Here is a 14,313-nt window from a genome sequence, read left to right on the forward strand (position 1 = left end):
GTAACCTTCTGTTCCAGATATCCCATTTTTTTATTCCCAGCCCCCCACCCCTCCAATTCTTGGTCTTGATGCCACTCTGCAACTTGGTTCCACAACTTAAGAGGTGCTTCTGTTTCTCACCTTTTGCTTTCACATAAGGGCAGCTTTTGCTTGTACCATGATATAAACTGGATTGAAATGGCAAGTATTCTCCACTATCTTGAGCTGCTCTTCTAACTGGTACAAAGAATGGCCTTTAGAAACCTTTTCAAGATTTCTGGGTTGAAGGAAGAATACCAATTTTTCAAGAACCTGGCCTGGATTCTTCATTAGCTTTTTCTTTTGCCACAGCTGTTTAGTCCAGTGGTCACTGACATTTAAGCACCATGGGACAGAACAATCCAGCTCAAGTCTGCGACAGGCTGGCTTTCTCACCTAGCTGCAGCCGCTTTTCCCTGCCCCGTGGCTGTGCTGTGGGTGCAGTTCCTCATTGTCCAGGCCCTGCATGGGCAAAGCCCTGCCCACAAACATGCCACAAAACCCCCCAGCTCTGTGGGCTAGATTTTGTGGCTCTGCAGGCCATATGTTGCCACCCCTAATCTATTCAGAGGACTGACATGCCAAAACACTCCCTTTCCTCCCCCACCACAATAATAACATCCTACTACAAACACAGACGGAGGTTTGTTATGTTTTTTTCTCCTAACCTACAACCATTTATTCCTTTGGAGGCAACTGAGATTTGGGTAAATTTAAAGTAGATTCTTGCTCCAGAGGTCACTTAAAATGGGAGCAGGGCAGGTCCTATTAATCCTTTCTCCTCCAGCATCCCAGTCTAGGAAAGCAGGTGAAAAGTAAACACATCAATCCCCACAGTATTGGAGAGAAACAATGAAGAGAGTTATTCTCTCTCAGTTTTTTTGAGCAGCGTATCCTTTTCCCAGTACTAATGACACTAATGATACAAAAAACACACTCTGGTAGGAAGCTGAGCTTTGTGAGCATTAATGAGGGTTATTTGTGTCTCTCAAAGAGTTGCTTTTTTAATTAGCATGGATTGTGAAAAAGGTTAGAAGCAAGCAGTTCAGTTCTGGCATCAATGCCTCACATGGTCTTCAGCCAAACTCCTCTGCCCTTCTTACTCTATCTACACTATATTAGGCCCACAGCTCCTTAATGGCAATATGGTATATAGCACTTGCTTGTATTCTCTTGATCAAGCTTTGGGTAAGAAAAGAGGCAAAGGAAACTATTAAGCTAGAGGATGGCACAGGGTCCAGTCCCATTCCAGAAAAGTCATGAAAGATGGATTGAAGAAAAACCTAGGTTAGAGGTGGCAAGGGTTGCTTAGTATACATGTTGTGGTTTGATGCTACACGAGGCTAATTGTAGACAAGATATAGCTTAGATATGGAATAAAAATAATCATAGTAAACACCTACTACTAGATATACTACTAGAAGACACCTTTCTCCATCTTGTCCATTAAGACAGTCTCTCAGTCTGTGTTTGTTCAGTGCTCAGTGTCTTAGGGTCCTGCTCTTTGCCAGCTTTCAGTGCATTGCTCCGTACTTTGAGCTGCCATGAAGGAAATCTGGCAAACATGCAAAGCTGGTCTCTTCTCTGGACAAAAACAGGATGGTTGCTGATTAGAGATGACCAGCAGCTTTAAACAGGCTGTTTTGGCTCCTATCTGTGAATGTAGGGATAGGGGTGGCAACATTTGTTTTGCCCTGGTTGGTGAAATAGGCCCTGAAAATACACATCTTCGTGATGCACAAGGGAAGTGCTTAGAATAGCTGGGTAAGGTGATGTGATGAGCAGAGCAAAGCAAAGCAGACGGGAGAGAACTGGACCATCCCTTGCAGTACTTTCACTGAAATGAACATTTAGAAGATCATACACTACCCACTTTCAATGCTGAAATGAAGCTCAGCGATTACTCCTATCCCATATCCCCAGTCTGACACAGAGCGCTGCTTAAATCTGAATTAAACATCAAATTTATTGCATAATACTGAACTATGTACACACACATAGAAAATAAACCTTTCAAAGACCTGTATATTTGTCTTTAATGCTGTATTATAAAGAGGCTGCGAGGCTACCAACATAGCCCTTCACCTCGTTTAAAAAACCTGAAAGCTTACAACTTTTTTTTCCCTCAGGAGGTGCAAAGTTCAATACTACATATTGAACACGGTGCATAAGTAATGCATGATCTATAAATGAGTCCGTTCTGCAACCACCATAGGTTTAAAATTAGATTTACACTAAATTTTGGAAAATGAGGGATTGCTCACCATTTTAATTCTTTATGGAGGAGGGGGAAGAGGCAGGAGCCATAATCTTTTGCGAAACAGATGTTTAGTTCTTCTTTCTCCCAGGACTATTAATGTACATTTCAAAATCTGATCAATAAAAGCTTTTCCTTAAGAGTCCCAAATTTAATGGAAAAAAATGTCAAGTATTGCAGTCAAATAGTTAAATATAAAATAAAACAAACAGCGACAACGACAAAAAAACCCAAAAAACCCTGACTGCAAATACACACAGCCATAAAGGGGGGAGAGGGGAAGGAGGGGGCTACATTGTCACTCAGGGTTGATTTTTTTTTTTTTTTTTTTTTGGAGATTGGAACTCTTTGATACCTGTGCAACTCCTCCAAAAGGGTAGGATGGCAGAAGAACAGCTATCTGGCATATAACAATGGGAAAACTAAAGGGCCAAGTTCAGCCCTCACCTTGGTTTATTATTGCAGACTTGGCAAAAACAAACATGGTATAGGAGAGATGCAATACAGAAACATTATTATAGTTAAGATTTGTTCTTCCTCAACTTTATACACAACCCCACTCTAGAGAACTCCTTAAGAGCTTGAGGTGACTCCATTTGGAAGCAAAATTCAAAACCAAAGAAAAATCACCCCACATAACCCACAGTCTTGACAGTCTGGTGCAAACATAATGAATACGTACCATGAGAAATGTATTGCACGAGGGGATTTTGGGGACAGAGCTTTACATAAAAGGACCCAGCCAGTACTCAGCTGCCCTGGATAGAGGGAAGCAGTGCAGGAGGGACAGGATATATCAATTCTAAGCAAGCAAGAACCAGCTTGCAATTTAAAGGGGTGCAGAAGGGCTGAGGAATCACAGTTTAAAAAAAGAAAGGAGAGAGAGAGACCACCATTTCACCCAGCAGTTCTACCATTGAAGGAACAACAAAGATCAAAACAGTGATGCTGATTTAAAAGGCTGTTGGGGGAAGGAGGGAGGGAGGTGAAAACTACAAGAAGCTGTTAGGAAAACAAAAACCTGAAAACAAAACAAGGTTGAACTCACTTTGCTGGGTGGGTTAGAAATGCCAAAGCAATTTCCTCTCCCTGCTAAAATCCCCCAAAACATTCACAGATCAGCTGGGTCTCCATGGCCTCTGTATCTAATTATTTTAAATAGTTTGATCCATTACTTCACAAAAATAGAGCCAACTCCACTGGTGTTCCTCTGTGGACAGTTGCCTGCGTTTCTCATGCTGGTCAAGCCAAGCTAAACCCCTCATAGTGATCAATGGCTTTTGTGAGCCGTGCGCTCAGGATCTCCTTACTGCTGTACTTAGGTAGATCGAGGAGGTTATAGCAGGTGTGAGCCACGGGCAGGTACTGCTCTCCACTTGACGTGGACTGGATGATCATGCGCAAGCTTGACATGCCGTAGATAGGAATGCGGTCACTGCCGGTCAGGAACACTGAGAGCAGAGAAAGCAGACAAGTTAGGATGGTTAGACCCACACCAAAGAAAGCACTAAGTACTGAGGAGCAGGGGTGGGATAGGCATAAGGGGTATGTGGTGGGGGGTGTTCATTATGTCAATCTAGAGTTTGAAGGACAGACCTCGTTGGGACAGACCCCGACAGACCAACCCTACTGGAAAAATCACCCTTCCTACACCAACCATGGTGTTCTAGCATGTTGAGGAAGTGGCAAGCTGTTTGTCAGGCAACTGGAGGAGTAAGGAAAGCTTATTGTGCTCCTACTTCCACTTCTGCAGCAGCCCACCTACAGCTGTTGTAAATTGAAGTTATCCCAGGGCTTTGAGTTTCTAATTAGGAGCCATCTCAGTCTTGCAGCAGCTTCAACTCTAGGGGGCATAAGGATGACTGAAAACCACACAACCCTCTCCTGGGTTGGGCCTTCCAGAGATGTGTAGCTCAGAGTCTGGCTCTGGCGTTTTGTTCCTACTGCCCCAAACACTCGGACTATACCCTGTTCCTCCAACCTTCATCTAGGAGGGAAACTGGGACTGAGGGACTACAACAAACATCTTCACAGTCAGGACACCTGGATTCTGTTCTAGACACTTATCAACATATTAGATGGGCTATTTAAGCCAAACTTCCTTTACTTAAGTCAGGCATTTAAATCAGCAACCACACCTAATAAAGTTGCCTGTTTAGGGGGCTTGGCTTGAAAGTGCTATCCTTCACCTCTCTGTTTCCCACTCCTTTTGCCCAGACACTAAATGTCGCAGCTCACTTTCAGATTGATGAAGGAAATGCTGTTGGAGGGTCCAATTATTACTGTACTAGAGACAAATGTTCCTGCTGCAATTTGGTAACAAATGGGAGAGGAGCAGGAGGTGCAGGGAGAGGAACACCCTCTGCAACCTGCATCCAAGCACTTAATATGCTGCATGAATGGAATATTTGGCATTTGGCCAAATCCACCTTGCAGAGCAGAGAAGACTCCAAACCCCTCCCTCTAATTGACAGTGTTTCACTTCAGAGCTCTCCCTCTGCAATTTTATGTTAGCTATTGTAAGGGGGTTTACCCTAAAGTGGTGTCAAAGTCTATGAGATCTGTGGGAAGATAACCACGCTTGCTTTTAGATTATGGACCCACTTCTCTGGGGATGCAGTTCTGCTAATGCTTAAGGCACCAGCAGCCCTCAGCTCAGGATCTGATGGAGCTATGCCAGCAAATACTTTGGCCCTGTGCTGCTGGATTTACTAAAAGAATTCAGCTGAAATAATGAATGACAAATATTTCAGGTTCCCCCTGCAGCCAGGGCTGGCTGTGCAATGGGCTAATGACTTCCTGCTAAGAGCCACTGCAAAAAGACAGGATGGGCTTGTGGAAATCACCACCACAAATATGCAACCTGACCTCTGTGTCACACACATGCAAACAAACAAACAAGGGGTGGACATAAACAACTGCCAGACTGACTTTGAACAACAAACACTCCAGACTCAAACCCAGCTCTTAAATACTCAGCAACCTGGATTATCCACCAAGATGCAGCCACAGACAAAGCAAACCTTGCTCATGTGAATGTTAGGTCTTGCGAAATGCTGGCAGCTGGACTGTCCCCATATACACACAGCAGCACAGCTAGGGGCACTGATACGTGCAGCTCTCAGCATAGACCAAAGCACTGGATACAGCTGGATTTTTCTGACACATACTTGCCCTGAATTGCTGCAGTACAGCCAGCACTGAAAATAGAGGGGGTGGGGAGGAGAGGGAAGAGGAAGGAACTGTGCTGGCAAAGAGGTAGTCACCAGTGCTCTGTGGGCGTTGGGGTCAGGGCTCTGCTGAATTCATTCATTGTTTTATGGGCACCAGCACCTTCAGAAACAAGAGAGAAGGGGGCAAGTTTTCCATGTGCAGCAGCTCTGTTCAAGGGCCAGGTTTCATGGGGAGTGTGAAGAGTTGGGCACCACCTGCAGGGGTGTACAGTACAATGTGTACAGAGCAGGATGTTCACGAGCACTCAGCACGAGCAGGAGCTCCCACCACTTCTGGACCTGCTGAAATCAGTGTCAAATTTACCACCGACTTCAAGAGAAGCAGGCCAATACTTTATTGGGTGCTTTAAACTCCTCACTTTACCAGAGGTACAAGGTCAGAAACCAAATGAGGCCCCCTCACCCCAGGACTGAAGGGAAAGCTGAGACTAGTCAAGAGGTCTTCACCGTGAGGTACCAGGGTAGGATGGAGTGTATAATTTTCACACCTTTTTATCACTGCTGCTGCAGCTCCCTTCTAGTCCTTCCATTGCACAGACTTTTGCTAAGAGCAATATGAAAAGTCCCTGAGCAGGCTTCACTAAGACAAACCATGAGCTATTTCTATGACACCAGTGGCCAACTTGCTGAATACAGCAGATACATAGGGAGAGAAGGGTCCTGTGCCAGACAGCTTGCAATCCAAATTCCACCCCAGTTTCCCAAAGAAGAAGGGCTCCAGAGGAACAGCTGGGCTTTCCAAAGTTTGCAGTCTTGGCATTTCCTGCATCATCTTCCCTGTTGTCTGGCCGCACAGCCAGGAATGCAGTATGGGACATTCCACAGATCCCCTCTGCCAACACCAAGGCCTTGGCTCCTGGGTCTGGGAAGCACCTCACTGCCAGCAACAGCTCGGTCCACTTGGGCAGCTTGCAGAAGGAGAAAAGAAGAGCAAGGGAGCTGGCCTAGATATCTGCTATGACCAGGAGGGGTAAACGAACCAGAAAGCAAAGTTCTGGATGTTTTGATTAGAGGTGGAAAGCTGAGCTGAGGTTTGGGGAAATGGAGCCTGGCCCCATACTATTCTGTTACTATTTTAGCTACATGAGTTTAGAATAATTAAACCAGCGTTAATCCAGCTACCAGTACATAGATACTAGTTTAACTGCCTCCACATCAGGCAGGCCAATTATTTCTAAGCAGACAGAGAGACAGACATTGGGGTGGGTATGGGATATGAGGGGGCCCCATGCAGCCCCTTGCAAGCTGGGACTCTGCCAGCCTGCAAGAGAAAACCACAGTTTCCCAGGTTTTTCCTGCTTTAAAGGAGAATCCAGTTTTAAAGTTTGTTGATCTGTTTTTAAAGTTTGTTTGTAACCTTTTCATATACTCTTGTGACCCACTTTTGGGTCATGACCCACGGGTTGAGAAACACTGCACTAAAGTATCCTTGAAAGCCCCATGCTCCAGTATTTAGAATAGTACTAGTTACTACACCTGTGCAAAACAGCATTGTTCCACTTCGACAGGACAGCATTTCGTTTCAAGTTTCATTTAATTTTGAAAGCACTGTTTTGTTTCATCAAAACTGTTTCTCTGTTTCAACACTGTTTTGACATTTCACCCATAGGGTATAATGGGGAATCATCAAAATGCCTAAAACTTTGTCATTCCTTGCCTGATTTGAACGAACCTTGCCGGGATGGTAGCCCCTTCTGAGGGCATGAAGCCTGCTAAGTTTCAAGGAGATAGGTGCAGAACTTCCTGGGAAACTGTGCCTCAAGGTGTTGACAAGCAAAACTCCTGTTACTTGCCAGCAGAGGCAGCCTCCTGTCATCCAGCCCGCAGACTGGGGGCCCACCCACACCCCCAGGAAGGCTACAGGGCTGTGTCGGACTCCTCCCAGGGGTGCAAGCCCCCAGTCTGCATGCCAGATCACAGGAGGCTGCTGCTGCCGCCTGCACCCAGCACCAGGAAGATTGGTGCTGCCACTGGCCTCGGGCAGCAGAACCATCCTCCTGTGATCCGGCAGGCAGATTGGGGGCCTGCACTCCCAGAAGGAGTCTGGCACAGACCCCGCAGCCCTCCCAGAGATGTGGGCAGGCCCCCAATCTGCCTGTCAGATGACAGGAGGCTGCTGCTACCAGCTGGGACTGGTGCTGGGCGCAGCCCATGCCAGGTACCAGGAAGACCGATGCTGCCACTGGCTCCAGCCGGCAGCAAAAGCATGCTGTCATCTGGCACGCAGATCTGGGGCCCTGCACCCCGAGACAGCTGGGGGCTGTGCAAGAATCTTCCCGGGGGGCATGGCCTCCAGATCTGTACTGGGTGACAGGAGGCTGCTGCTGCCAGCTGGGACCAGTGGTGAAGCCAAGTAAGCCCAGCTTCAAAACTCAAAACATTTAAAAACTTTCAAAATGTTTCAAGTGCCCTTGTTTTGTTTTGAATGTTTTTATTTAGTTTCAATTTTGTTATTTCAAGCTCAAAATACATTGAAACAGCTTCAAAACAAAACAGCTGGCAAAATATTGCACCACCCTATTGGTTACACTAACAGACCATTTATTTTATGAGGTTTTTCAGTGTAGCAGGAAAGAGAAAGTTACCAAAGATGTGGGGAGAAGTGGGCACGCTAGAAGGGAGGAATAGGTTGCAATCAGACCTACACAGGTTACAGGGGTGGGCAGATGAAAACAGGATGGGTTTCAACACTGGCAAGTGCAAGGTGGTGCACCTGGCGAGCAAGAACCAGCAGCATACCTACAGGCTGGGGAACTCCCTTCTCGTCAGTGCAGAGGCAGAAAAGGATCTCGGAGTCATTACTGATACCAAAATGAACATGAGTGTAGAGACATGGTAAAGAAGGCCAACTGTACCTTGTCATGCATTCACAGATGCATCTTGAGCAGGTCCAAGGAGGTGATCCTAGCCCTCTATGTGACACTGGCCAGGCCACAGTTGGAGTACTGTGTCCAGTTCTGGGCACTGTACTTCAGGTGGGATGTGGACAACATGGAGAGGGTCCAGAGGAGGGCCACTCACATGATCAGGGGGCAGCAGGGCAGGCCCTAGGGACCTAAACCTGTTCAGCCTCCACAAGAAAAGGCTGAGGGGGGGACCTAGTGGCAGTTTACAAACTAGTCAGAGGGGACCAGCAGGCACTGGGGGAGTCCCTGTTCCCCCGAGCACTACCAGGAGTGACCAGAAATAACGGTCACAAGCTGGCAGAGGGTAGATTTAGGCTAGCTATCAGGAGGTGCTACTTCACCGTCAGGGCAGCTAGGATCTTGAACCAACTTCCTCCAAGAGAAGTGGTGCTGGCTCCTACCCTGGGGGTCTTTAAGAGGAGGCTGGATGAACACCTTGCCGGAGTCATTTGACCCCAGTACTCTTTCCTGCCATGGCTTGACGATCTGCTCAGGTCTCTTCTGACCCTACCAACTATGAAACTATGAAAAGCAATAAAGCCCAGAGCCTTTGGATCTAAAGGCCAACAGCTTGGTCACCCTGAGCAAAAAAGCCCACATGTATTCATTCAGAATGTTGCACAGTGACAACTGTGTGCAGAGATCTAGACCTACACTCTGGAACTTTTAGCCTCAAGTGCATGTTTCTTTGGCTCCCAAAAAGCAGCACAGGATCTATATCCTCAGCTAGTGTGAATTGCTAACTGTTTATACCTGCTCAGGGTGTGGTTCTTAGGATGACTCAGGAATGCTTTGTTTCACAATGTGTATCGTGTTTTTTACAGTGAGATTATCAAATACTTCCTTCCCACAGGCAAATGGCAAGGACCTTCCTACCAACATAACCTGGATTCTGGCCTGTCACTCCCAAAAGGCAACGTGAACCAAGCACTGTGTAGGGAAACTAGAGTCTTACACATTCTGATTCAGAATTCAGAACACACAGTAGGGATGCTCCTCTCTGGTACAGGTTCAGCTTAAAATGTACAGGAAACAGAATATTTTTTAAGCCACTAACTCAAAAAAAAATATGAATAGTTTCATGGTACATAGTAAGAATGCACTTTCCACTAGAGAACACCGTTATTAGTTTACACCTGAAAAAAACTGGGGTTCCTGGCTTGTGGATCTTGCATCTCCACTCAGGATCAGACTGATTACCACATCTGGAGTTAGGAAAGAATTTTACCCCATAGTCAAACTGGCACTGACCAGGGGTAAACAACCTTTTCCAGCAGCCAGCCAGAATGACCCACCCCAGGTCAGAGGCAGGTGGGCAGGTGCTAGAACCCAGCCAAAGCCCCCTGACATTGAATGCCACCAAAGCCCCACATCCACAGGCTGGATCCAATGATTCCATAGGTCAAATTCAGCCTACAGGTTGCTGACTCCTGGCACAGACTGTGGGGTTTTTGCCTTCCTCTGCAGTAAGGGGCATGGTCCTCTTCCTGGGATCTTTCAAGTGGATTTGAACAAAATAGCAATGGAAGGACATTGATAATGCCCTCATCTCCTTGCTTTTGGGCAAGTGAGGTATTCTTTGAGTTCTGGGGCACTGGGGTTGTTCAGGTAGTTAAGAATAGGTTAGACAAACACTTGTATAGTGTGGTTTAATCAGGGATGATCTTGCCTTGAGCTGAGAGTTAGACCAGATGACCTCCCTGAGAGCCCTTCCAGCTCTACTTTTGTATGATTCTATGACAAATTCACAAATCAAAGCAGTGCAAAAACTGGCTCAATGACACTATATAATTTAAATCAACTGTGAGTCTCTTTTTTTCTCCCTGAGGGCAAGAAATACATCCCTTAGTACAGTTTATCTGACACTGCCTCAGTGTTCCCATGACAAGAAATATGTAGCACCAGAATGAAAACAAAATAGAAAACAGACTTATCACTGATAACTCGCCTTTCAGCTTTGATTGGGAAATTAAAAAAGGAGAAAGAAAAAAAAAAAGAGTCAGTGGTGTTACTTTGGAATTGCATTATTTTAAAAGAGATTCAAATTTGGTTCTGTGGTTCTAAGAAACTGCAAATACCACTGGAAAATACTTACGCAGAAATTTCTTCTTCTTTTCCAAGGGAAATTCATGAAAGGTTTCCCAGAACATCTTCACTGTTGGGTGTGTAGCAGAGTAATCCCCTTTGTAGACAGTGCTCTGTCAAGAAGAGCCACCAACATTTCACTTACAAAAAGTAAAAACTAAAAAGAAATGTTAACCCAGAACTAGCTTCCCTTAGAGTCCTAAGTAGGAAGAAAAGTAGACAATATATTTCCAGCTATTTATTTGACAAAAAATTATAGTTGTTGAAGTGGAACCATGAATGGGAACTTACAGTCTATAATATAAAGCCTGTATTACTTGGTCTGTAGTTTGTTTCTCTGTTCCAAATGTTAGTACATTATATGCATGCCCTAACAGAATACACTTTAACCACATGAGGGGGCATCACAAGATTTATGGACCACTTAAGTTCTAGGCCTTGTGCTACTCTTCCTCTGTGCTGAGATGAATTTTACCAAGACTGTTCATGTTTATACCTTCCCCCAAATCTCAAACTTCAGGCCTAATAAAAAAGAGAAAATCCTCCCTCATTCTGCCTCAAGCCAGTAGCAAGATAGCTTAGCAGTCTAACAGCTTTTGAGTGCCTAAGAAAAAAGTACTCAAGAATGGAAGTGGAAGGGAGTAATTTAGCTCATCTCCTTCCATCAGAGACCCAGTGTTAAGACCATGGTCAAAAATGTATCTACCTGTAAAATAAGATGTCTTAGGTACTTTAAATGGCCCCCATTCCCATAATATCTGAACACCAGGAAATCTTCACCACACAGGTAGACAGAGGCAGAGAAAATTTTAGTGACTTGCCCAAGCTCACACTGAAAATCTGTGCGAGAGCAGGGACTTTACCATCAGTCTCCCAAATCCCAGGTTAGTGTCCTAACCTCTGCACCACCCTGAACAGTTCCAGTACCCATAAAGGAAAGTAAAGAAAGTTCTCTGTAAGTTTACCTCTTCCAGTTCCTCCCAGTTGTAATTGCTGTTCCCAACTATCATGGCCCTCAGCTCTGTGGGCTGAAAGAGTTCGAGCACTTTCCCACCACACACTTTCAGAAAGCCAGTAGAGAAGGCTGTATACCATTCATGGACTGAGAGATTGAAGATATAATTCACATAGGCATCAGCAAATTCTTGCCTGGCATGTTGAGAGAGGGTGGGAAAGAGAAATACTGTTAATTCATGTTGTAGAATAACTTGGTTGCCAGTTTTACTAAGAAGTGACCATTCATGCTGTGGGTTGGAAACACACTCAGAAAGGAGGGGAAAAAGAAAAAGTCTCCCGTGTATTTAAAAAAATATTATAAAATGGCCGAACTGATCAGGAAGCCAAGAATAAATATTTCCAGGACATACCAGGTCCTCCAAGCTTCATTTTCTTACAGCTTCTCCCTGTGATATACCACTGCAGTAGCCAGTGTAAAGACTTAAATGGCAAATGCTAATATGCAAGCATCATCCTATATCTGTTTAACTTGTTGGTAGTGGGAACAGAGTCTCTCAGCACATGCTGTGCATTATTAATACAAACATGCATAAAGGCAAGCATCCAGCTGCCCAGAGCATTGAGGGCTGAGTGTGAGGCAGGGCAACTGAGCCTTTGGGAGTTGCTAAGGCACAGAGGCCTTTTTTCTGCTGTATGCATTTTAGTCTATTTAATAGACAATGTTACATTAAAGAAAACATCAGGATTAGGTCTCCTTAGGAACACATACACCTTCAAGCCCAGCTCAAACAACTGTACAGTCAGGAAACAACTCTACAGTTCTTTTCAGCCATCAGGTTATGACAGAGGTACAGGGAGGTATTAAGCCCAGCATTTCCTCTCCACTTTTCTGATCTGCTGCTTTCTAAGACTGATCAGGTCCAGGAATCAAACTAAGTAGGTTGAGAGCAATGCCAAGATTTTTAAAAAATAACCTAATATGTCCACATTTTGGCATCCATTTTACTTCCTCATTCCAGTGAGCCCCTGGGAACTGCTAGGTGTTCAGCACATTTCAGAAGCCTGAGTACGGACATGAAAACGAGGTCCCATTTTCTAAGTTTTGATCTAAACCTTCTATAATTTCACTCTCTTTCCTCTTAACAGAAATAAGGGGGAAAATGTCTAGTTAAAAATCTATATAATGCCCTTTAGTCAAGCCAGTTTACAGTATTAAAGAAACGCTTATCCCAAGCTACGCTGAGGTGAACACAAGTGCTGTTATTACTGCATCCACAGTTGGGGGACATATGTCTTCAACTGTCAGTTTTTCTACCAGTTATAGTTAAATCATGGTAAAAGTAGCCCCAGGAGTGCTGCCAAGGACAATGAGCAGGCTTTCCTCAGGTATAGAAGAATCATCCTATTTTGCTTTGGGGATGATCAAGAGCCATAGTCTTTAATAAAGACAACGTCTGGTAGTCCTTGGCTGGAGCCATCTTTAGTAAGAGGGTAAATTCATTTATTCTATGCCTATCCTTCCTTTTCTTATAATACTGTGATAAGAACACACAACAAAACATTTTCCCTTAAATAGGGCTTACAGCACGACTTCAGTGCACTAGACAGCACAAATTCATGACTAATAACTTCCCCTACAGGCTGCTGTTTGGAGTGCGGGTAGACAACTATGCCATTTGATAACAGCTCATGCTACAAGCTGCAAGCTTGCTAAGCAGGTCAGGAAATCCAGCAGAGTCACATATCTGTCTCCCTAAATGAGGAAGACAAAATGTTTTGTTTAAAAGTTTTTTTGAAAAACACATTCCCTCTAAGCAGAGGGAGGGGGATTCTTGTGACATGTAAGTGACCAAAGACATGAGAAAAACAAAAGAAAGGAAAACAGACAAGCAGAAACAAGAATCTGAAATAAGAGAGGTAGGATTAAAGGGAATTTTGTTTTCCAGTATGTGCCACTATGCTTGCTCACTTGAAAGCTGACCGACCCATGAAGGAAATCCTTCCTGATAACATCAAAAAAACCCTAACCACGAATCAGCTGCCCAACATCCTTTCTGCTGTTACGGCTTCAGAGAAAGCTGTGTATGCAAATTTCATACATGGCTCTTGCAAATTTCACATGATTTGTTACAAAATCTAACTTGGCAACTCCAAAGAAGGGAAAGCTCAAGATGCTTCTCAGTTCACTTTTTTTGGTTTTATCAAACTTGCACCCCATTCTAGTTTCCAGGTAAAGCAATTTCCAGTAAAAAGAGAAGTCCCTGAGGATATACGCTCTACAGATCACGGCAGCAAGGAAGGACAGCAGATCAGTCCCATTGCCTCCAACACAATGTGGGGAAGAAGTCATAGTTTCATAGTTAGTAGGGTCAGAAGGGACCTAAGCAGATCATCAAATCCAACCCCCTGCCATGGCAGGAAAGGGTACTGGGTCAAATGACCCCGGCCAGGTGTTCATCTAACCTTCTTTTAAAGACCCCCAGGGTAGGAGCCAGCACCAATTCGCTTGGAAGTTTGTTCCAGATCCTAGCTGCCCTGACAGTGAAGTAGCACCTCCTGATGTCTAATCTGAATCTAACCTCCGCTAGCCTGTGTCCGTTGTTTCTAGTCACTCCTGGTAGTGCTTGGGGGAGCAGGGACTCCCCCATTGCCTGCTGGTCTAGTTTGTAAACTGCCACTAGGTCCCCCCTCAGCCTTCTCTTGTGGAGGCTGAACAGGTTCAGGTCCCTTAGCCTGTCCTCATAGGGCCTGCCCTGCTGCCCCCTGACCAGTGCCGCATAAAGGGGGAGGATCACCTCTTTGGACCTGCCTGCTAAAAACCCATGTTGCTTTACCCTTCGCATCACATTAGCCAGTG

The 14,313-nt window shown here is 45.0% G+C and overlaps 1 protein-coding gene across 3 annotated transcripts in view; it reads right to left on the bottom strand.

The window, feature by feature from the left end:
- Nucleotides 1-1,967: 1,967 nt before the first annotated feature.
- HERC3 (HECT and RLD domain containing E3 ubiquitin protein ligase 3) overlaps nt 1,968-14,313 on the bottom strand; it is a 79,153-nt gene continuing 66,807 nt past the window's right edge. For all 3 annotated transcript variants that reach the window (XM_019552703.1, XM_019552704.1, XM_019552702.1), the window contains 3 exons: nt 11,465-11,648; nt 10,510-10,612; nt 1,968-3,726 (listed from right to left, as the gene is read on the bottom strand). In XM_019552703.1, the coding sequence (XP_019408248.1) occupies nt 3,518-3,726; nt 10,510-10,612; nt 11,465-11,648 (496 nt within the window). In that variant the 3' untranslated portion in view covers nt 1,968-3,517. The remainder of the gene's footprint in view (nt 3,727-10,509; nt 10,613-11,464; nt 11,649-14,313) is intronic.

Source organism: Crocodylus porosus, unplaced genomic scaffold (genome assembly GCF_001723895.1).
Source record: "Crocodylus porosus isolate Cpor-Errol unplaced genomic scaffold, CroPor_comp1, whole genome shotgun sequence".
NCBI lineage: Eukaryota > Metazoa > Chordata > Crocodylia > Crocodylidae > Crocodylus > Crocodylus porosus.